This window comes from Panulirus ornatus, chromosome 61 (genome assembly GCF_036320965.1).
Source record: "Panulirus ornatus isolate Po-2019 chromosome 61, ASM3632096v1, whole genome shotgun sequence".
NCBI lineage: Eukaryota > Metazoa > Arthropoda > Malacostraca > Decapoda > Palinuridae > Panulirus > Panulirus ornatus.
This window is the reverse complement of record NC_092284.1, coordinates 7,585,030-7,611,141: the sequence shown is the minus strand read 5'-3', so window position 1 is coordinate 7,611,141 and position 26,112 is coordinate 7,585,030. Positions and strand designations below refer to the sequence as shown.

Below are 26,112 nucleotides of genomic sequence, written 5' to 3'. Positions count from 1 at the left end.
GGAATAAGAGTGAATTGCAACGATGTGGTACACCGGGGTCGACATGCTGTCAATAGATTGAAGCACAGCATGTGAAGCATCTGGGGTAAGCCATGGAAAGTTCGGTGGGGCCTGGATGTGGAAAGGGAGCTGTTGTTTCGGTGCATTATTACATGACAGCTAGTGACTAAGTGTGAACGAATGTGGCCTTTGTTGTCTTTTCCTAGTGCTACCCCACGCACATGCGGGGAGAAGGGGTTATTTTCATGTGTGGTGGGGTGGTGATGGGAATGAATAAAGGCAGACAGTATGAATTATGTACATGTGTATATATGTATATGTCTGTGTGTGTATATATATATATATATATATATATATATATATATATATATATATATATGTATATGTTGAGATGTATAGGTATGTATATTTGCATGTGGACGTGTATGTATATACATTTGTATGTGGGTGGGTTGGGCCATTCTTTCATCTGTTTCCTTGCGTTACCTCACTAATGCGGGAGACAGCGACAAAGTAAATAAAAAAATAACTAAAGACGGTTGTTAAAAAAAATGCACTGCATATGAAAGGCTACTGAAAACTTAGTACTTTGACACACTGGTTTAATGTACAAGGAGAGGGAGAACAATAAAGTATGGCAGAGGCAGTGAGTTAATTCTTCAGGATTCGAGACATTTCAACTGGATTTGCCAGATAATTCATTTCTGACTGTATGTAATGCAGGCATTTTTGTGCAAGATGGTTAGGATAAAATCTTTCGCTTCATCAAATGAATCAACTTTTAGTGTGCAAAGCAGATAATTGCATAGTGTTCATGTTAATGGAGAAGTCCGCGTACAGTCGCTTTACTATATATAAACAAATCTGAAGTAAAGGCAACCCCCGAAAATTAAACCTGTATAAATCAGGTGCACACTGGGTAAAATGTTCTGGACTAAAGTTATGACAAATAAGGATGCCAGTTGATTGTCTGCAATGGAAGCATTTTGTCTCTGACCGTAGTCTATGGATGAAAAATTCAGTTTCACCTGCCAAACCAATTTGAATGCAAAATAAAAAATCAAGGTGTTTAAGTCTGCAAGGAAGTCTGTATGTACATGGCCCATTACATATATATGGAACAGACTTAAATATAAATAAAAGCATACACCTGTTTTAAATAAAATTTGTTTCTTCACTCTCAAGAGCTATGTATATTGTCATCTTTCATTCGGCAGTCAATATATTTCTGTCAATTCTATAACTGTTCTACAATCACATTGACATACACTGCACAAAACAAAAAGCAAATCATTTAAAGTTAAAGTTGCTCAATCAAGTGTGGCCAAGATGATTTTACATGTATGTAAATTCATATGAATCAAAAGTACATCCCTTCTGAGGTAGTTCCACTTTTTTCAGTGAGAAATATAACGTTTGAGGTTTGAAAACTATTCATCTCAGGGTTGGTGTCCCATTACAATTAGCAGAGGGCTGAATGATGATTTGCAAAGGATATGTGGTGTGAAAACTCAATGGAAAGCTTATGAAGGGAGTTTCTTAACATGGTACAATTATGTACAAAATATGGAAGAAAACAGGGTGGACATGAAGACATAAAATATGGCTGAAGATAAATATTGATGAAGGAGACTGTAGAAGATATGGGTAGCTGGTGAATATCATCAATCAATTAATGGCAAAAGATTTTTCATTTGAAAAAGCATAGGTATTGTGTGTGACTGAGATTATGGATAAGTTTAGTATAAAGTTTAAGTATCCACTGAGAAATGGAGACTAAATCACAAGAGTAAAGTGTCCCAAATTGTACCTCATCACACTAAGCCTGGGTCAAGGATGTATATGAACGTACTGCAGCTGTACACAAAAGACCTCCCCATGCAAACTGGAAGAGAATTTAAGAAAACATATATTCAATATCTTTTACTTACATGTACGGGTATGACCATTCCAGTCTTCAAATCTTGTGGAAGCTTGATGGTGAAAGTCTCCCTTCCAGTAAGTCGTAAAGACTCTGCAGTCTGACCCTCCAAGAACTGCATAGGAATGATGCCCATTCCCACTAAGTTACTACGATGAATGCGCTCGTATGACTCAGCAATCACTGCACGTACACCCTGAGAAATTTTTAAGAAATTACTATTTCTTTAATACTAACTGAATTCTGGAGTAACAGCGTTGCAAATAATCATCAATTCACAATTGTTCTCTTAGACAAAAATGGTAAAGCTTTATGATACAGTAACCTACCAGTAGGAAGGGACCCTTTGCAGCCCAGTCTCGAGATGAACCTGATCCATATTCCTTTCCTGCCAGGATAATAACTGGGTGGCCTCCTTCACGGTAACGTTCAGCAGCATCAAACACATCCAACTGAAATTTTCAAAATCCACATGACATAACACTACACTTTTTAAGCTATATGACAAGCAGTTTCTCCTTAATTCTTAACAGCAATGAAAATGTTGCCTCCCCCATTATTAGACAAAAAGCCATTTAAAGAATTGAAGCCACTTAAGCACATCTGACATTTAAACCTTGGTATGATGCTCAGGTATCTAAATCTTGGCATACCACAGCCATACAAGGGCACTCTGTGCTTAATGACCTGTTGGCTATCCTCCTGTCATTTTCCTCCTCTTTTGGGTGAAGTCTGAGTCTTCCTCTGATACCATATACAACTCCTCATGGTCTACTGAAATGTTCAAATATGAATTACCTGTTATCATCTGCACTCAATAAAATCTTATTTGTTTATGCACTGTAGTAGGGTCGGGGTCAGGTAGGGAGCCTGTATTTAGTCTTCCCTCCATGGATTTGCTCTAGGAAACTAAGTCTTGTATATATTTCTGCATGCCAGTTAGAAATAGGAGTAACATCTGCCATCTTTAAATGCCTCTCGTCCGTCATCTTTAAATGCTTCAAATCAGTAAAGACACTGTCTCTTCCTTCAGGTGCCATCTATATCTGTGATGCCCATTCCCTCCGGAATTCCTTCAAGAGGGTGTCCACAACAAAAGAGTTTCTTTATCATGCAAAGAATGACTGTCAAAGTGAGGTGTTGTACCAAATGCAGTCTGACCATGAGAGCTGATCAGGGTAACCTGAAATAGTCTGGACATATGAAGAGAATAAACAAAGGAACAGTGACCAAGAGGATCTTCATGATGTCCGAGGTGGATGGAAGGAAAGGAAGCAGTAAGTTTTCCTGACTGTGAGGCATTCATGTGCTGCCCAGGGTCGAGCACATAGGTTCGAATCTTGGATGTGGACAGTCAACCCAGCTGTTCATCCATCCACAGAGGTTGGTCAATAAAATGAGTACCTGGCTCAGGCTAGGGAATGAATATGTACATGTGTATATATGTGTATGTATATGTATGCTCTATGTATAACAGAAGCATTTTTTCCATCTTCTCTGGATTTGTAGCCCTTGGCAGACAGTGGAGTAGACTGGACCACAGCATTATGAATTTTCTCAGCATCCTTCTGTATGTTGAAGACAGTGCATTCACTTAGGTTGTAAGCACGCCCAAGCAATGACACTCCCTCACCAGCATCAGCACGTTGCAAGATTTCTAGCTTAATTTCTAAGGTCAAAGAGGTTCTCTTCCATCTAAGTGCTGATTCTGGGGTAGGAGATGTTGCTGGACATTTGGATACCATACTAACAAACATAAAGGGCTACAGGAAAATCCCTTAAGTAGGTTTTCCCAAAATTGCACAAATAGCATAGATCCACACAGAACTGTGGTAACCGACAGACTGAACTGCTAGCAAAAATGTAGCATACTCCACCCAGGACCCACTCTTACTCCACCCGCAAACCCTCACTAAACTTTTGGTGCACTTTCTACTGCACACACCTGCATAGTAGTGATTTCTGACAGCAGAAAAAGAGGAACTTGTGATATGCTCCTCGCATAACAGCAAAATCACATATAATGATCCCGCATAAAGTGAGGACAGGGTGTATACTGATGAAGGTATCAAAATATGGATATATATATATATATATATATATATATACATATATATATATATTTTTTTTTTTTTTTTTTTTTTTTTTTATACTTTGTCGCTGTCTCCCGCGTTTGCGAGGTAGCGCAAGGAAACAGACGAAAGAAATGGCCCAACCCCCCCCCATACACATGTACATACACACGTCCACACACGCAAATATACATACCTACACAGCTTTCCATGGTTTACCCCAGACGCTTCACATGCCTTGATTCAATCCACTGACAGCACGTCAACCCCTGTATACCACATCGCTCCAATTCACTCTATTCCTTGCCCTCCTTTCACCCTCCTGCATGTTCAGGCCCCGATCACACAAAATCCTTTTCACTCCATCTTTCCACCTCCAATTTGGTCTCCCTCTTCTCCTCGTTCCCTCCACCTCCGACACATATATCCTCTTGGTCAATCTTTCCTCACTCATTCTCTCCATGTGCCCAAACCACTTCAAAACACCCTCTTCTGCTCTCTCAACCACGCTCTTTTTATTTCCACACATCTCTCTTACCCTTACGTTACTTACTCGATCAAACCACCTCACACCACACATTGTCCTCAAACATCTCATTTCCAGCACATCCATCCTCCTACGCACAACTCTATCCATAGCCCACGCCTCGCAACCATACAACATTGTTGGAACTACTATTCCTTCAAACATACCCATTTTTGCTTTCCGGGATAATGTTCTCGACTTCCACACATTTTTCAAGGCTCCCAAAATTTTCGCCCCCTCCCCCACCCTATGATCCACTTCCGCTTCCATGGTTCCATCCGCTGACAGATCCACTCCCAGATATCTAAAACACTTCACTTCCTCCAGCCTCTCACCATTCAAACTCACCTCCCAATTGACTTGACCCTCAACCCTACTGTACCTAATAACCTTGCTCTTATTGACATTTACTCTTAACTTTCTTCTTCCACACACTTTACCAAACTCCGTCACCAGCTTCTGCAGTTTCTCACATGAATCCGCCACCAGCGCTGTATCATCAGCGAACAACAACTGACTCACTTCCCAAGCTCTCTCATCCCCAACAGACTTCATACTTGCCCCTCTTTCCAAAACTCTTGCATTTACCTCCCTAACAACCCCATCCATAAACAAATTAAACAACCATGGAGACATCACACACCCCTGCCGCAAACCTACATTCACTGAGAACCAATCACTTTCCTCTCTTCCTACACGTACACATGCCTTACATCCTCGATAAAAACTTTTCACTGCTTCTAACAACTTTCCTCCCACACCATATATTCTTAATACCTTCCACAGAGCATCTCTATCAACTCTATCATATGCCTTCTCCAGATCCATAAATGCTACATACAAATCCATTTGCTTTTCTAAGTATTTCTCACATACATTCTTCAAAGCAAACACCTGATCCACACATCCTCTACCACTTCTGAAACCACACTGCTCTTCCCCAATCTGATGCTCTGTACATGCCTTCACCCTCTCAATCAATACCCTCCCATATAATTTACCAGGAATACTCAACAAACTTATACCTCTGTAATTTGAGCACTCACTCTTATCCCCTTTGCCTTTGTACAATGGCACTATGCAAGCATTCCGCCAATCCTCAGGCACCTCACCATGAGTCATACATACATTAAATAACCTTACCAACCAGTCAACAATACAGTCACCCCCTTTTTTAATAAATTCCACTGCAATACCATCCAAACCTGCTGCCTTGCCGGCTTTCATCTTCCGCAAAGCTTTTACTACCTCTTCTCTGTTTACCAAATCATTTTCCCTAACCCTCTCACTTTGCACACCACCTCGACCCAAACACCCTATATCTGCCACTCTGTCATCAGACACATTCAACAAACCTTCAAAATACTCATTCCATCTCCTTCTCACATCACCACTACTTGTTATCACCTCCCCATTTACGCCCTTCACTGAAGTTCCCATTTGCTCCCTTGTCTTACGCACCCTATTTACCTCCTTCCAGAACATCTTTTTATTCTCCCTAAAATTTACTGATAGTCTCTCACCCCAACTCTCATTTGCCCTTTTTTTCACCTCTTGCACCTTTCTCTTGACCTCCTGTCTCTTTCTTTTATACTTCTCCCACTCAATTGCATTTTTTCCCTGCAAAAATCGTCCAAATGCCTCTCTCTTCTCTTTCACTAATACTCTTACTTCTTCATCCCACCACTCACTACCCTTTCTAAACAGCCCACCTCCCACTCTTCTCATGCCACAAGCATCTTTTGCGCAATCCATCACTGATTCCCTAAATACATCCCATTCCTCCCCCACTCCCCTTACTTCCATTGTTCTCACCTTTTTCCATTCTGTACACAGTCTCTCCTGATACTTCTTCACACAGGTCTCCTTCCCAAGCTCACTTACTCTCACCACCTTCTTCACCCCAACATTCACTCTTCTTTTCTGAAAACCCATACTAATCTTCACCCTAGCCTCCACAAGATAATGATCAGACATCCCTCCAGTTGCACCTCTCAGCACATTGACATCCAGAAGTCTCTCTTTCGCACGCCTGTCCATTAACACGTAATCCAATAACGCTCTCTGGCCATCTCTCCTACTTACATAAGTATACTTATGTATATCTCGCTTTTTAAACCAGGTATTCCCGATCATCAGTCCTTTTTCAGCACATAAATCTACAAGCTCTTCACCATTTCCATTTACAACACTGAACACCCCATGCATACCAATTATTCCCTCAACTGCCACATTACTCACCTTTGCATTCATATCACCCATCACTATAACCCGGTCTCGTGCATCAAAACCGCTAACACACTCATTTAGCTGTTCCCAAAACACTTGCCTCTCATGATCTTTCTTCTCATGCCCAGGTGCATATGCACCAATAATCACCCACCTCTCTCCATCAACTTTCAGTTTTACCCATATTAATCGAGAATTTACTTTCTTACATTCTATGACATACTCCCACAACTCCTGTTTCAGGAGTATTGCTACTCCTTCCCTTGCTCTTGTCCTCTCACTAACCCCTGACTTCACTCCCCAGACATTTCCAAACCACTCTTCCCCTTTACCCTTGAGCTTCGTTTCACTCAGAGCCAAAACATCCAGGTTCCTTTCCTCAAACATACTACCTATCTCTCCTTTTTTCACATCTTGGTTACATCCACACACATTTAGGCACCCCACTCTGAGCCTTCGAGGAGGATGAGCACTCCCCGCGTGACTCCTTCTTCTGTTTCCCATTTTAGAAAGTTAATATATATATATATATATATATATATATATATATATATATATATATATATATATATATATATATATATGTATAGCGCAAGGAAACAGACGAAAGCATGGCCCAACCCACCCACATACAAATGTATATACATACACGTCCACACACGCAAATATACATACCTATACATCTCAACATATACATATATACACACACACAGACATATACATATATACACATGTACATAATTCATACTGTCTGCCTTTATTCATTCCCATCGCCACCCCGCCACACATGTAATAACAACCCCCTCCCCCCTCATGTTCGCGAGGTAGCGCTAGGAAGACAACAAAGGCCCCATTTGTTCAGACTCAGTCTCTAGCTGTCATGTAATAATGCACCTAAACCACAGCTCCTTTTCCACATCCAGGCCCCACAGAACTTTCCATGGCTTACCCCAGACACTTCACATGCCCTGGTTCAATCCACTGACAGCACGTCGACCCCGGTATACCACATCGTTCCAATTCACTCTATTCCTTGCACACCTTTCACCCTCCTGCATGTTCAGGCCCCAATCACTCAAAATCTTTTTCACTCCATCTTTCCACCTCCAATTTGGTCTCACACTTCTCCTCGTTCCCTCCACCTCAGACACATATATCCTCTTGGTCAATCTTTCCTCACTCATTCTCTCCATGTGACCAAACCATTTCAAAACACCCTCTTCTGCTCTCTCAACCACACTCTTTTTATTACCACACATCTCTCTTACCCTATTATTATTTACTCGATCAAACCACCTCACACCACATATTGTCCTCAAACATCTCATTTCCAGCACATCCACTCTCCTGTGCACAACTCTATCCATAGCCCACGCCTCGCAACCATACAAAATTGTTGGAACCACTATTCAGTTTGTTTGATTAATGGTGCTCATGCATATCACTTATGATTTTTAACACATCAAAAAGATCTTTTCATATAACTTAGTAGTGTTTATAGTTTTCTCAGCATGTTAAGCTTTGCTTAATAAACTTCAAGCTCTTCTATTGTGTGTTCATTTTCATAAACTTTTCTGAGCGGCTTTCTTGATATTTCAATCAGATTGCGCTACCTCGCAAACATGGGGACAGCGGCAAAAAAAAAAAAAAAAAAAAAAAAAAAAAAAAAAAAAAAAAAAAAAAAATCTTCCATGGGAATTTTGTACCTGCTTTTACGACTTTAGATGTAAAATCTAATATTTTTCAATGCAAGATTTATATTATGATCATGCAGCCCTAGGATCCCTTTAATGGGGTTCCTTCAGCTTCAAGGCTGCATTTTAAGGAGAAACAGGGACATGACTAAATCCTATGAAGTGAGAAAATCCATTGACAATGACACAGACTTGCTGAATGTGATTTCACACTCACAGCATAACTACTTGCAGGGCAGATTCTATCATCATTATTCAGGCACTGTGTTTTAGGAATTTGTATTAAGTCCAGCTCAGTTATCTTGGCTACTTTGGGTTATTGCTCATTAATCCAAAATGTTTGTTTACTAATCTGATGGCAGGTCTCTGGAATTATGCCAGATTAGCAAGTTTTGGCTTTCATTGCCTAATCTACTGAATGATCATGTCCTCATATATAAATAAATATTTATCCCTGGGGACAGGGAAGAAAGAATACTTCCCACGTATTCCCTGTGTGTCGTAGAAGGCAACTAAAAGGGGATGGAGCGGGGGGCTGGAAATCCTCCCCTCTTGTTTTTTTTTAATTTTCCAAAAGAAGGAACAGAGAAGGGGGCCAGGTGAGGATATTCCCTCAAAGGCCCAGTCCTCTGTTCTTAACGCTACCTCGCTTACACGGGAAATGGCGAATAGTTTGAAAGAAATAAAAAAAAAGATATATATTTTTTTTTCATACTATTCGCCAGTTCCCACGTTAGCGAGGTAGCGTTAAGAACAGAGGACTGGGCCTTTGAGGGAATATCCTCACTTGGCCCCCCGTCTCTTTATCTTCTTTTGGAAAATTGAGAAAAAAAAAAGAGAGGGGAGAATTTCCAGCCCCCCGCTCCCTTCCCTCCCATTTATAACTTTTCAAAAGAAAGAATGGAAAGGTGGGACAAGTGAGATTATTCCCTCTAAGGCACACTCCTCTGTTCTTAACACTACCTTGCCAATGCAGGATAAGTTGAAAATGTATGAAATATATATCTTTATACAGATCCGTACCAGCTCTCCAGATGGAATGTGGATGGTGCGTGGACCAGCTTTTCCAATGAACTTGTTTACTAGTCTTATGTTTGCAAATGTGCCACGAGCCATTACTGCATCATTGCCTCTCCTGGAGCCATACGAGTTAAAGTCCCTTGGGGTCAATCTGTAAAAGTATTGACAAAAAAATATTAACAACATTTACAGAACAAAGAGATAATGGTTAGAATACTTGACATATTCTAGCTTCTGGTGACTATAAACAAAGAAGTAAGTGAAATATGGCAGAAGCTCCAGAACAAGAACATGAAGGTTGTGAAAAGAAAACTGATGAAATGCATGGATTAGGCAATGAAGAAATATGAAATTGCACTAAGAAAATGTGACTGGCTTTCACATTCCTAAAAAATTCCCATGAAGAAACTCAAGTGTTTCTAAGCCATAAATAATATTGTGCTTCAGATCTATGCCATAGATCATACTGTAATTCAGATTTAAGCCAAGGATCATACTGTAATTCAGATCACTCACTTAAGGAGTTCTCAATCTTCTTCAAGAGAAATTAAAAGAAAAAAGAAAGGTGAGCGAAGCTACTGGTGAATCGGCCCCAATAATTTCCACACACCCTCATGTCATACCTAACCATTTTGTTAAATTTCTCCTTTACTGGGATTCTAGTTTGTTAATACCAACTACATTATATGCAGCACAAAAATGTGTTTGCGACCAAGGCCATTTGTTGTGAACAGCGATTCCCACTAAAAGTTTTTTTTTTTCAAACTACTCGCCATTTCCCGCATTAGCGAGGTAGCGTTAAGAACAGAGGACTGGGCCTTTGAGGGAATATCCTCACATGGCCCCCTTCTCTGTTCCTTCTTTTGGAAAAATTTAAAAAAAAACGAGAGGGGAGGATTTCCAGCCCCCCGCTCCCTCCCCTTTTAGTCGCCTTCTACGACATGCAGGGAATACGTGGGAAGTATTCTTAATTTTATTTATCTATTATTTATTTTGCTTTGTCGCTGTCTCCCGCGCTTGCGAGGCAGCGCAAGGAAACAGACGAAAGAAACGGCCCAACCCACAACCATACACATGTATACACATACACATCCACAAACACAAATATACATACCCATACATCTCAATGTACACATATATATACACACACAGACATATACATATATACACATGCACACAATTCACACTGTCTGCCTTTATTCATTCCCATCGCCACCTCGCCACGTATGGATTAACATCCCCCTGCCCCCTCATGTGTGCGAGGTAGCGCTAGGAAAAGACAACAAAGGCCCCACTCATTCACACTCAGTCTCTAGCTGTTATGCAATAATGCCCGAAACCACAGCTCCCTTTCCACATCCAGGCCCCACAGAACTTTCCATGGTCTACCCCAGACGCCTCACATACCCTGATTCAATCCACCGACAGCACGTCGACCCCGGCACACCACATCGATCCAATTCACTCTATTCCCCGCCCACCCCTCACCCTCCTGCATGTTCAGGCCCCGATCACTCAAAATCCCCCTCACTCCATCTTTCCACCTCCAATTCTCCCCGTTCCCTCCACCTCCAACACACACATCCTCCCGGCCAACCCCCCCCACCACTAAAAGTACGTGCGGCTTTTGGAATTGGAAACATTACTGCAATCATTTATGATGAGAAATGCATTTCTGTTTTGAGGGGGGGAAGGACAGAATCTAAAGAAATGAATAATGAATTTACAAGGTGGAAAGCTGTTATTCTATGAAGGATAATTTGTATTCAGCAAGTTCATGTAAAACAAAACTGAAAGGGGTGATGTGCTGTCTATGGACTGATCTAAGGCATGTGAAGCAGTTAGGGAAGCCACAGAAAGGTCTGTGGGACCTGGTTGTGGATAAGGGGCTGTGGCTTTGGTGCATTCCATGACAACTGGAGAAAGCATGCGAGCAAATAATATTCCATCACAGTTACCTACCCACGAGCTGCCAAATAACGAGCTGCAGGAGAAGTACGAGAAATCGAGCCAGCTGGTGATATGTGGTCAGTAGTCACTGAATCTCCCAGGTTCAAAAGAACATGTGCATTCTCGATGGCCTTAATTGCTGGTAAGTCCTGCAGGAAAAGACAGGCATGAATGGTTTATTTCAGTTTTACATGTTGGTGTCACAAATAGTAATCACCATTCAAAAGAAATATGTAAAAAACACACAAACTACATATACATTCCTCGATGTTCATCACGTTACAACCTCATGTTGTTTCTTAATACTAATGCTTAGATTAATAATTCACTTGCATATTTTTGCATATCAATATAGGTTTTTCAAGCATTTCATTCATCTTTTATGCAAATTAGGATGAGAAATTTCCACAAGGAATGTAATCACAATCCTACTGAATTGTATGGTAAAATGCGATCCACAATCTGGTGTTTCTGTTAAGTTGCCATAACCTAGAACATATCCCAAATGTCAAGTGGGGAATAATGATATCCTAAGATAGAGAAACTAAATAAATCAATACTGAACATATATAAATGTTAAAAAAATCATGTAATTAATGCATACCAGAAATAGTAGTGCACAGTGCATGTCAAGGCCTGGAAGTTGTGTGTGGGGAGTGGAGAGGTTACAGAAACAATGGGGCAACACCAGACAGAGTAGCGCTTACGTCTAGCATAATAATATGCGGTCTTATCAACAAACTCCTAACAGAAGGCTTGTTATTACTTGGCTGTCTTACTTTCCTCACATGATCTTGCATATCATAGGAGACATTGTTCTTCATATCTAATTTTTGGTGGAATATTGTAGTATTCACTGGCATTTGGAGTTAATGCAGACCCTCATTTTCTCTTTTTCAAGTTAGAGGCTCCAGTTACGGGAATAAGTCTACATCAAGACCAGGCCTTAATTGAAACACAGAAAGGATTATAAAAGGGAAAAAGAAAAGGGAAAATATTCATGAGTTTTGGAGGAAGTGACGATTTATGATTGTCTTCTGTGATGCATGACATTTTCCCCAGCTGTGCTGTTATGTTCCTTGTGATATCTATGGACATGTGAAGTCACATCAGCTGAGAATCTAAATGAGGGAGCAGAGGTTGAGACTAGATGTTGGCACTGTACCATACCATGTAATACCCTTATAGTGGCATAGTGCTATGAAGGGATTACTTTCATTCCCGATATCTTCTCATGCAATGCCTTCCTTCAAAGACCATTTTTCTTTTTCTTCTTTGCATCTACCCTGATGATGGTTATTTTTCTATGAACATAATAGTTTGGGAGTTAAAAAAACTGGCTTAACTTAGCCCAGTCTAACTGGCAAGTCTTTTCTTTCTGCTGTGGCTTCAAGAACAGTGTTGCCTGCTTCATGAGACTAATGGCCTTATTATACTTACCAAATATCTGGGGACAATATTCTTTATATCTAGTGGCTAAAAATTACTTTAATAATCTTCACAGCTTTAAGATGAATTCTGCAAATCTCCACAGAGTGGATTAATTGGTGCTACTTTCCATTTGCCTGCTTGTAGTTACACTGCATGTGAAAAGTTATCTTCTGAGAGGTCGTCCAGTTACCACTGGAGTACAATCTCAATGAAGAACTTTTCCTTCCAATGGAGTTGATCCTTTCCCTACTACTTATTGTAACACAACACTGAAGCTGCAGAAACCACAAAAGGGGAATGGGCTTCTATAACAATAATATTTTTCTTATTTTTACTGCTCCTCTTCCCTAATATTTTTCTTATTCTTACTGCTCCTCTTCCCAGCGTTCTACTTTGTTCTGAAATAAAGGCCTTGCCTGCTAACATTTTTATTCGTGCATGAATTATGGATGGCTTAAAATAATTATGAATGTTGGTGTCGTAACTCATACCTGCTTCTTGGTTAGCAGTGTAAACAATTCTCTCTTCAAACCTTGCCCTGATCTATCAACCACAGTTCCCATGAATTTTCTCCTCTAATATACACCTAGGATCCCCTATGTAATCATGAATTACCAAACATGCCCTACAGACCTTTCCATGGTTTACCCCAGCGCTTCACAATTCGTTCACCATTGTCTGCGTAAAAAGCAAGAAACATTTCACTCTTGAAAAACTTCATGCCATCCTGTAGGCATTACCCATAAATACTTCATTTTCATTTTTCTTTACTCTTACACCCCCTGCTATCAGACATGTTTGAAAAATCTTTAATGCCAGGTATGAAAACCTTAAGGAAGGCCAAAGGCTTATGGGAAATTGTAGATATCAATACAACATTTCAGTTAACCATTAACATCAGCCTCCTACAAAAAATTCCATCCTTTGTCATACCCTCAAAGCTCACTACACTGGGAGAATGCTGTGCTATAATCTCATTATACTTTGAGACTTTACTGCACTGAAAGCTTTCTACACGAAGAGACAACTTTGCTGTGTTCTAATCTCACTACAGACTGACTGTTTTCTTGTAAATCACTGCACTGGGAGACCTTGCTGTATTGGTGTCGCAATTGGAAGATTTCTTAATCTCTTAATTTCAAGAAAACTTTGCGAGACCCATATACAACCTTGCAACACTTGCTAATTAGCATCTCTTTTTTGTCAGCCATCAACAATAGCCTCCTACCAAACATTCCTACCTTTGTCATACCCTCAAAGAATGGTGGATTTTTGATGTATGTAGATTTTGAGTCCCATGGGTACAGCATCCCCTCAGGAGCTTCCAATTTGTTCCAGCGATCATTTCCAGTTGTAATGCGGGAATAGACTTCTTTGAACATGGCTGGTACAACATGTTCCTGCTCAACCAACTGTATGTCAGCACGCTGTGGCCAAATGTCACGCAGACACACTTCATGACCATCACCATTGTAACCTAAAAGGATATCAGTTATTATAAATATGAAAGTTCTTAATTACATAATAATTAGATATGCCAAAATTAAGCCTTCATTAACAGGATTATTATCATCATCCAGTTCCGAAAGAAATTAAAGGTTTATTAAGTGATGAAAATGCCTCTGCAATTTCATTCCTTACTAGAAAAGGTATGGTAATTTGGACAAGGCTCATCAGAATTAATAATATTTACCAAAGCCTACCATCAGAAATGGAAGTTTGGGATCTGTACAGAGATGTCAATGTAGGGTGCATACTGATACACAAATTAACCTCATCACATCTGATCATATGTGAGGAAGAGTTATTTGCGAAACATTCTTTTTACCTATCTATCTATCTATCTATCTATCTATCTGTCTATCTATCTGAATCTGACACATGTTCCCTCCAAGAACTCCCATCAAGGGGTTTGGTCAAGACAAAAGAGTCTCGACTTATCCCTGTCCTTCTATGCCTCCCTTACATACACTATACCATGCATTCATCCTCACATTTAATATTAGCGAGATGGTGAAATATTTCTCTCTATACATATTCATGTTATTTACAACCAATGCTTTACCTGTGTATGAAAGTATGAAATATGGGTGAAGTGGGAAACCAGTTCAAGAGACATGAACTGCTGTCACCATGTCTTCTTCTCTTGCTGGGTATGTCAAACATGTCATTCACCCCACCCCTCTTCCTTCTTACTTAGACTAGAACAGGCCACAACACAGGTTATCATATACATTTCTGCAACTTTTGAATGCTAAATTATCATCTCACAAATAAAAGGATTTTTAATATATTTTTGCATCCCCCAAGATGGAGTCTACAAATCCATGCCAGTAGTTTAAAAATCAGTTGAATCTGTGCACAAAAATGTATTAAAAAATATACTTTGTCACTGTCTCCTGTATTAGTGAGGTAGCACAAGGAAACAGAGGAAAGAATGGCCCAACCCACCTATCCCTGGGGATAGGGGAGAAAGAATACTACCCACGCATTCTCTGCGTGCCGCAGAGGGCGACTAAAGGGGACGGGAGCAGGGGGCTAGAAACCCTCCCCTCCTTGTATTTTAACTTTCTAAAAGGGGGTATTAAAAAGTACTGACAATAAAATAAAAAAAATTCAAGAGAGGCTCAAATTGCTTCACATCTGTGAAACCTTGGTTTAATGCATAGATAATTTTTCTAATAAATGGCCCTATGGATATAAAAAGGCCACAAAATCATACATACCAATTGGTTCTTTTTCAAAGTCAATATCCATTTTTCCAGCAATAGCATAGGCAATTACCAAGAGTGGTGATGCAAGGTAATTAGCACGAGTGTTGGGGTGAATTCGGCCCTCAAAATTCCGGTTTCCTGAGAGAACTCCACAACAGACAAGGTCATTCTGCAAAACATTATAAGTAAATTAGACACTAGAAAAAAATATTACAAATTTTGAGCAATACATCACCGGAAAATTAAGATAATAAACACTCCTGATGATTGTGCTTTCCAGCAGCAAGCTTTCTTTTACATCCTCTGCCTCTTCTAAAGCCTCACTGCTCCTCCCAAATCCGAAGTTCTGTATATGCCTTCACCCTCTCATTCAATACCCTCCTATAAAAGTTATCAGGGAGATTCAACAAACTAATGCCTCTGTAGTTTGAAAACTCACCTTTATTACCCTTGCCTTTACACAATAGCACTATACATGCATTACAACAATCCTCAGGCACCTCACCATGCTCCATATATATACTGAAAATCCTCACAACCAATCAATAACACACTCACCCCCTTTCTTAATAATTCAACTGCAATACCATCCACTCCAACCTCCTTGCCACATTTCATCTTACACAAGGCTTTCACCACCTCTTTTTTCTTCAACAAACAACTCTTCGTGACTTTCTCATCTCACAAACCATTCCTACCAAAACAACTAACCCCTACCACTCTAACATCAAACACATTCAACAGATCTTTAAAATACTCTCCATCTCCTCCTGTCTTCATCAATATCTGTTGACACTTCCCCTTTTATCCCCTTCACCGATGTTCCCTTTTATTCTCTTGTCTTTTGAACATTATTCACCTCCTTCTAAAACATCTTATTCTCCCTGAAGCTTATTAATACTTGCTCACCACAACTCTCATTTGCCCTCTTTTTCAACCCTGGTACCTTCCTCTTGACCTCCTGCCACTTCCTCATATACATATATTCACTTGCGCCGCTTCCCTGCAAGTTCGGCCCTTTATTATATTTTGCTTTTGTGCAAACAAGAACCACTGTGCATGATTTACTAATGACATAAATTACTTATGCAGAATACTTTGAGCAAATATTTCAAACATTGTTGCGAGTCAAACATTTCATATGTTTAGATGGATATCTCTGTAAATGCATTAGGAAGACTCTTATGTGCTACCTCAATATTCCTCAAGAAAAAAAAGACAAACATTTTTCTATAAAAACCAAGATACTCAGCTTGCAGGCATCATCTTTAAAGAAACCAATTGATAAAATACTCAAGTCCTGAAAACTTACTGTTTCAATAGCTTCTACAATTGATTCTGGAAGAGGACCAGAGTTTCCAATGCATGTCATACAACCATACCCAACAATGTCAAAACCAAGTTTCGAAAGGTATGGAGTAACACCAGAGTGTTGTAGATAGTGAGTGACGACTCCAGAGCCAGGTGATAAGGATGTCTTGATGTAGGGGGCAACTGTTAACCCAGCTTCTATGGCATTCTTGGCTAAAAGACCTAACGGAAGATAGAAGAAATGTGACAGTGGTTAATGATTTCACCTCATAAAAGCACTTTATCTCTGCACATCTGTCAGTCTATTTGGTTACACAGAAAAGCTACAGGCATCTGAAATGCACTCAGATTGCATGTGGAGGTCAAAGCACCATATCAATCCCTAATACTGAGTATATCCTCCTAGATTCACCTTCATCACTTCCATAGTACTTGTGAGGGTGGCTGATGTCTGTTCATAGATAAAGTGCAGCCATGCTATAAAATGCCACACATTAACCACTAACCCTCAATTCTCACCAACCCTGAGTCAGTATCAAAAGCCTCTTGCTGTCACAACTCAAATGTTTTTTCAAGAAAGATTTTCCAAAACAGGCCAGAGTAAGCGGACAATGGAAAAATTAATGCATACTCAAAGGGCTCTGCCTCCAGGAAGAAAATGGCTTTTCATACTTAAAAGCCAACATTCTTAACCTTTGAACACAGTCCTGTGAGCATCAGAGGGCTTACCCACGGGCAAATACACATCGTATTATTTATGTAGCTTCACTAATGACCACATTAAAGATCTTCAAGTTAAGCAGCATATTTCTCAAAAAAAGATCAGGTGAATCTATAATCAGGATGAAATGATTATATTAAACTTACCAGCACCCAACATTACCGATGGGTTGCTTGTGTTGGTGCAAGAAGTAATAGCGGCAATTACTACTGACCCATGCTTGAGGGTATATTCTTGACCTTCATAAATAAAGGGAACAGTCTTATCATGTTCGTCGGCCGGCAGGCCAAAACCCTTGAATCCGACCTGTGGAAAAGAACAACAGTTTTAACTGATACACAGCATTTATTCTCCATGAAACACAAAATGAAGTAAATGTTAGTACAGCAAAACCTATCCTTTTTTATTCTGTCATGATATTACATCCATCTATATAATGACAGAACTCTCATGCACGAGTTATTTCCACCTACCATTAAGTCACTGTCATTCCTCTTTCATTATCATCTACCTATTATACCTATCAGACCCCTTTCTGAAATGGACCTAGTTTTACTCAGGACCCCTTTCTGCAATGGACCTAGTTTAACCCAGGAACCCTTTCTGAAATGCACCTAGTTTTACCCAAGACCCCATTTCCAAGGTCTCACCCCACTGATTAGCAGGGATAGGAAGGACTCCTCTGAAATACATTCTTTGATGCAATCATACTCTTTTTCATTACCTTACCAAATGCGATTTTTCAATTGAGGTGTAACCTCAAGCAGGCGGAGCCCATAATCCCCCTCTTAAACACAAACACACACACGCATCTGGTGCTTTACTGTCCTAAGATTCACTTACATGCTGTTCATGATGAAATAAGGTATGAAGATATGAAAAAAAAAAATAAAAAGTTTCATAAAGTGCAATCTATAATGCATGAATGATTTTCAAGAATTTCATAAGGAGGTTCCAAATGTTCAACATGACATCACTGGGTTAGCAAAATATGTAGAACTGGTCAAAGTAGAGGAGGAGGATTTGGTGGAGTTGCCCAAATCCCAAAAGGAGGACTCGTCAAATGTGAATTTGATAAACCTGGAGCAACAAGAAAAAATAAATAAATAAATAAAAATAGAAATAAAAAATTACGTCAGTACAGTAACAAAGTCCCATAAAATATGAAGTGTAAAGAAAATTGCTGAGGCTTTTGGGTATCTGTGGATGTTGTCAAAGATGACCCAGAGAAAAAAAAGAAAAAATTTCCGATGAAGTTGCTCTATTGGACAATGCGACAAAGTCTGGGATTGTAAGGCAGCTGCGGCATTCACAACGCAACCGTTGTCCCTAAGGACACACAGGATGCCTGCCTGAATGTTCCCATCTATTGTTAATGATGTAAAGTAGGCCTGAGAAGGACCATCACGGCCCCCTGCCATGAGAGAAGGCCCATCATGGCCCCCTGGTCTGAGAAGGCCTACCATGGCCACCTGGCCTGAGAGAGAACCCACCATGGCCATCTAGCCTGGGAAGGCCTACCATGGCCACCTGGTATGAGAGAAAGCCCACCATGGCCCCCTGGCCTGAGAAGGCCCACCATGGCCACCTGGTATGAGAGAAAGCCCACCATGACCACCTGGTATGAGAAGGCCTACCATGGCCACATGGCATGAGAAGGCCTATCATGGCCACCTGGAATGAGAAGGCCCACCATGGCCACCTGGAATGAGAAGGCCCACCATGGCCACCTGGTATGAGAGAAAGCCCACCATGGCCACCTGGCCTGAGAAGGCCTACCATGGCCACCTGGAATGAGAAGGCTCACCATGGCCCCCTGGCCTGAGAGAAAACCCACCATGGCCATCTAGCCTGGGAAGGCCTACCATGGCCACCTGGTATGAAAGAAAGCCCACCATGGCCCCCTGGCCTGAGAAGGCCCACCATGGCCACGTGTTATGAGAAAGCCCACCATGGCCACCTGGTATGAGGAAAGCCCACCATGGCCACCTGGTATGAAAGAAAGTCCACCAAGGCCACCTGGCCTAAGAAGGCCTACCATGGCCACCTGATATGAGAAAGCCCACCATGGCCACCTGGTCTGAGACCTCCCATGGTCACCTGGTATGAGAAGGCCCACCATGGCCACCTGTTATGAGAAAACCCAAAATGGTCACCTGGTATGAGAAGGCCTACCATGGCCACCTGGCCTGAGAAGGCCAACCATGGCCACTTGGCCTGAGCGAGGCCTACCATGGCCACCTGGTAAGAGAAAGGCCACCATGGCCACCTGGCCTGAGCGAGGCCTACCATGGCCACCTGGCCTGAGAAGGCCTACCATGGCCACCTGGCCTGAGCGAGGCCTACCATGGCCACCTGGTATGAGAAGGCCTACCATGGCCACCTGGTATGAGAAAGCCCACCATGGCCACCTGGTAAGAGAAAGGCCACCATGTCCACCTGGCCTGAGCGAGGCCTACCATGGCCACCTGGCCTGAGCGAGGCCTACCATGGCCACCTGGCATGAAAAGGCTCACCATGGCCACCTGGTATATATATATATTTTTTTTTTTTTTTTTTTTTTTTTTTTTATACTTTGTCGCTGTCTCCCGCGTTTGCGAGGTAGCGCAAGGAAACAGACGAAAGAAATGGCCCAACCCCCCCCCCATACACATGTATATACACACGTCCACACACGCAAATATACATACCTACACAGCTTTCCATGGTTTACCCCAGACGCTTCACATGCCTTGCTTCAGTCCACTGACAGCACGTCAACCCCTGTATACCACATGACTCCAATTCACTCTATTTCTTGCCCTCCTTTCACCCTCCTGCATGTTCAGGCCCCGATCACACAAAATCTTTTTCACTCCATCTTTCCACCTCCAATTTGGTCTCCCTCTTCTCCTCGTTCCCTCCACCTCCGACACATATATCCTCTTGGTCAATCTCTCCTCACTCATTCTCTCCATGTGCCCAAACCATTTCAAAACACCCTCTTCTGCTCTCTCAACCACGCTCTTTTTATTTCCACACATCTCTCTCACCCTTACGTTACTTACTCGATCAAACCACCTCACACCACACATTGTCCTCAAACATCTCATTTCCAGCACATCCATCCTCCTGCGCACATCTCTATCCATAGCCCACGCCTCGCAACCATACAACATTGTTGGAACCACTATTCCCTCAAACATACCCATTTTTGCTTTCCGAGATAATGTTCTCGACTTCCACACATTTTTCAAGGCTCCCAAAATTTTCGCCCCCTCCCCCACCCTATGATCCACTTCCGCTTCCATGGTTCCATCCGCTGACAGATCCACTCCCAGATATCTAAAACACTTCACTTCCTCCAGTTTTTCTCCATTCAAACTCACCTCCCAATTGACTTGACCCTCACCCCTACTGTACCTAATAACCTTGCTCTTATTCACATTTACTCTCAACTTTCTTCTTCCACACACTTTACCAAACTCAGTCACCAGCTTCTGCAGTTTCTCACATGAATCAGCCACCAGCGCTGTATCATCAGCGAACAACAACTGACTCACTTCCCAAGCTCTCTCATCCCCAACAGACTTCATACTTGCCCCTCTTTCCAGGACTCTTGCATTTACCTCCCTTACAACCCCATCCATAAACAAATTAAACAACCATGGAGACATCACACACCCCTGCCGCAAACCTACATTCACTGAGAACCAATCACTTTCCTCTCTTCCTACACGTACACATGCCTTACATCCTCGATAAAAACTTTTCACTGCTTCTAACAACTTGCCTCCCACACCATATATTCTTAATACCTTCCACAGAGCATCTCTATCAACTCTATCATATGCCTTCTCCAGATCCATAAATGCTACATACAAATCCATTTGCTTTTCTAAGTATTTCTCACATACATTCTTCAAACCAAACACCTGATCCACACATCCTCTACCACTTCTGAAACCGCACTGCTCTTCCCCAATCTGATGCTCTGTACATGCCTTCACCCTCTCAATCAATACCCTCCCATATAATTTACCAGGAATACTCAACAAACTTATACCTCTGTAATTTGAGCACTCACTCTTATCCCCTTTGCCTTTGTACAATGGCACTATGCACGCATTCCGCCAATCCTCAGGCACCTCACCATGAGTCATACATACATTAAATAACCTTACCAACCAGTCAACAATACAGTCACCCCCTTTCTTAATAAATTCCACTGCAATACCATCCAAACCTGCTGCCTTGCCGGCTTTCATCTTCCGCAAAGCTTTTACTACCTCTTCTCTGTTTACCAAATCATTTTCCCTAACCCTCTCACTTTGCACACCACCTCGACCAAAACACCCTATATCTGCCACTCTGTCATCAGACACATTCAACAAACCTTCAAAATACTCATTCCATCTCCTTCTCACATCACCGCTACTTGTTATCACCTCCCCATTTACGCCCTTCACTGAAGTTCCCATTTGCTCCCTTGTCTTACGCACCCTATTTACCTCCTTCCAGAACATCTTTTTATTCTCCCTAAAATTTAATGATATTCTCTCACCCCAACTCTCATTTGCCCTTTTTTTCACCTCTTGCACCTTTCTCTTGACCTCCTGTCTCTTTCTTTTATACTTCTCCCACTCAATTGCATTTTTTCCCTGCAAAAATCGTCCAAATGCCTCTCTCTTCTCTTTCACTAATACTCTTACTTCTTCATCCCACCACTCACTACCCTTTCTAAACAGCCCACCTCCCACTCTTCTCATGCCACAAGCATCTTTTGCGCAATCCATCACTGATTCCCTAAATACATCCCATTCCTCCCCCACTCCCCTTACTTCCATTGTTCTCACCTTTTTCCATTCTGTACACAGTCTCTCCTGGTACTTCCCCACACAGGTCTCCTTCCCAAGCTCACTTACTCTCACCACCTTCTTCACCCCAACATTCACTCCTCTTTTCTGAAAACCCATACTAATCTTCACCTTCGCCTCCACAAGATAATGATCAGACATCCCTCCAGTTGCACCTCTCAGCACATTAACATCCAAAAGTCTCTCTTTCGCACGCCTGTCAATTAACACGTAATCCAATAACGCTCTCTGGCCATCTCTCCTACTTACATAAGTATACTTATGTATATCTCGCTTTTTAAACCAGGTATTCCCAATCATCAGTCCTTTTTCAGCACATAAATCTACAAGCTCTTCACCATTTCCATTTACAACACTGAACACCCCATGCATACCAATTATTCCCTCAACTGCCACATTACTCACCTTTGCATTCAAATCACCCATCACTATAACCCGGTCTCGTGCATCAAAACCGCTAACACACTCATTCAGCTGCTCCCAAAACACTTGCCTCTCATGATCTTTCTTCTCATGCCCAGGTGCATATGCACCAATAATCACCCACCTCTCTCCATCAACTTTCAATTTTACCCATATTAATCGAGAATTTACTTTCTTACATTCTATCACATACTCCCACATATATATATATATATATATATATATATATATATATATATATATATATATATATATATAGAGAGAGAGAGAGAGAGAGAGAGAGAGAGAGAGAGAGAGAGAGAGAGAGAGAGAGAGAGAGAGAGCTGGCGTGTGTGTGTGTGTGTATATAATTAAGAACGCGGAGGATCGAGGCCCAGCAGGACTTGGGTGTGTGCGTGGGTGACCTGACCTGACGTGACCTGACCCAGCGTGGGACCCGAACCCTCTCTCTTAGCACCCACTCCCCTTCCAAACCCCCACTAGTGACCTCACTCTCCCATCATCAGGAGAATGTGGCTATATACACCCCCCCACCCCGCAGTGGGCAGTAAGGGCGACAGTTCACTCCCCAACTGGTCGTCACAGACCTCACATGGCCCAGGTGGAGTCCTCGCCCCCTTCCCATACAGCCTCTCAAACAAAGACATACAATTTCCTTAAGTATTTCCTAACAATTACTCCGTTTTCTCTCATTTTCAATTCCATTTTCTCTAATTTAGCGCATTTTCTTTTGTGTTGGCCAATTTACCCATTAGTTTTCTTTACTTTCGAAACTCTTCATATTTAACCTTTGTGGTTAATGAAACTCCCACCTGATCTGTACCGTCAGTGTGGTCGAGAGAGAGAGAGAGAGAGAGAGAGAGAGAGAGAGAGAGAGAGAGAGAGAGAGAGAGAGAGAGTGTAGGTCATTTCCACACTTGGCCAGCCACATGTGACCTCCAGGTCACACCTACCCTCCCCACCCCCACTCCATGTGACCCTCCTGCCACCACCTGGTCACCATAATGACCACCCTGCCACCACCTGGTCGCCACCATGACCCCCTCCCAACACCTGGTCATCACTATGACCCCCCTGGACACCACCTGGTCACCACTATAACCCCCTCCCACCACATGGTCACCACTATGACCCCCTATCACCACCTGGTCGCCACTATGACCACCTGTAACCACTATGACCCCTTGCCACCACCTGGTCACCACTATGACCACCCCTGCCACCACCTGGTCACCACTATGACCACCCCCTGCCACCACCTGGTCACAACTATGACCCGTCACCACCTGGTCGCCACTACGACCCCCTCCCACCACCTGATCGCCACTATGACCCCCCCCCCTGACCACCTAGTCGCCACTATGACCCCCCTGCCACCATCTGGTCGCCACTATGACCCCTGCCACCATCTGGTCGCCACTATGACCCCTGCAACCACCTGGTCGCAACTATGCTCCTCCTGCCACCACGTGGTCACCACTATGACCCCCTGACACCACCTGGTCGCCACTATGACCCCTTGCCACCACCTGGTGACCCCCTACCACCACCTGGCTATCACTATGACCCTTCTGCCACCATCTGGTCACCACTATGACCCCCTGCCACCACCTGGTCACCAATGACCCCCTGACACCACCTGGTCACTATCATGACCCCCTTGCCACCACCTGGTCACCACTATGACCCCCCGACACCATCTGGTCGCCACTATGACCCCCTGCCACCACCTGGCTATCACTATGACCCTTCTGCCACCACCTGGTCACCACAATGACCCCCTACCACCACCTGGTCCCTATCATGACCCCCCTGCTACCACCTGGTCACCACTATGACCCCCTTGCCACCATCTGGTCGCCACTATGACCCCGTGCCACCACCTGGTCGCCACTCTGACCCCCTGCCACCATCTAGTCGCCACTATGACCCCTGTCACCACTATTACCCTCTTGCCACCACCTGGTCGCCACTTTGACCCCCTGCCACCACCTGGTCGCCACTTTGACCCCCCCCTGCCACCACCTGGTTACCAATGTGACCCCCTGTCACCACTTAAGTCTCCACTATGACGCACTTGTCACCACTATGACCTCTCTGCCACTATCTGGTCGCCACTATGACCCCCTGCCACCACCTGGTCGCCACTATGACCCCCTACCACCAGCTGGTCGTCACTATGACCCCCCTGCCACCACCTGGTCACCAGTATGACCCCCTGCCACCACCTGTTCGCAACTATGACCCTCATGCCGCCACCTGGTCACCATTATGACCCCCCTGCCACCACTTTGTCGCCACTATGACCCCCGTCACCACCTGGTCACCACTAGCACCCTCTGTCGGATCATTGTATCTATCGTCAGCCAGGGTCGTGGATTACTATATCTATCGACAGCCAGGGTCGTGGATTATTCTATCTATCGTCAGCCAGGGTCGTGGATTATTCTATCTATCGTCAGCCAGGGTCGTGGATTATTCTATCTATCGTCAGCCAGGGTCGTGGAATGCTATATCTATCGACAGCCAGGGTCGTGGATTACTATATCTATCGACAGCCAGGGTCGTGGATTACTATATCTATCGACAGCCTGGGTCGTGGATTACTATATCTATCGACAGCCAGGGTCGTGGATTACTATATCGACAGCCAAGGTCGTGGGTTATTCTATTTATCGTCAGCCAGGGTCGTGGATTATTCTATCTATCGACAGCCAGGGTCGTGGATTACTTTATCTATCGACAGCCAGGGTCGTGGATTACTATATATATCGACAGCCAGGGTCGTGGATTATTCTATCTATCGTCAGCCAGGTTCGTGGATTACTTTATCTATCGACAGCCAGGGTCGTGGATTACTATATCTATCGACAGCCAGGGTCGTGGATTACTATATCTATCGACAGCCAGGGTCGTGGATTATTCTATCGACAGCCAGGGTCGTGGATTACTTTATCTATCGACAGCCAGGGTCGTGGATTACTATATCTATCGACAGCCAGGGTCGTGGATTATTCTATCGACAGCCAGGGTCGTGGATTACTTTATCTATCGACAGCCAGGGTCGTGGATTACTATATCTATCGACAGCCAGGGTCGTGGATTACTTTATCTATCGACAGCCAGGGTCGTGGATTACTATATCTATCGACAGCCAGGGTCGTGGATTACTATATCTATCGACAGGCAGGGTCGTGGATTACTATATCTATCGACAGCCAGGGTCATGGATTACTTTATCTAT

General features: G+C 42.7%; 1 protein-coding gene across 4 annotated transcripts in view; it reads right to left on the bottom strand.

The window, feature by feature from the left end:
• LOC139767422 (cytoplasmic aconitate hydratase-like) overlaps positions 1-26,112 on the bottom strand; it is an 88,476-nt gene that overhangs the window by 3,750 nt on the left and 58,614 nt on the right. For all 4 annotated transcript variants that reach the window (XM_071696788.1, XM_071696792.1, XM_071696790.1 and 1 more), the window contains 8 exons: positions 17,736-17,895; positions 16,870-17,090; positions 15,570-15,726; positions 14,085-14,320; positions 11,425-11,561; positions 9,466-9,613; positions 2,251-2,373; positions 1,932-2,117 (listed from right to left, as the gene is read on the bottom strand). In XM_071696788.1, coding sequence (XP_071552889.1) covers positions 1,932-2,117; positions 2,251-2,373; positions 9,466-9,613; positions 11,425-11,561; positions 14,085-14,320; positions 15,570-15,726; positions 16,870-17,090; positions 17,736-17,895 — 1,368 coding nt within the window. The remainder of the gene's footprint in view (positions 1-1,931; positions 2,118-2,250; positions 2,374-9,465; positions 9,614-11,424; positions 11,562-14,084; positions 14,321-15,569; positions 15,727-16,869; positions 17,091-17,735; positions 17,896-26,112) is intronic.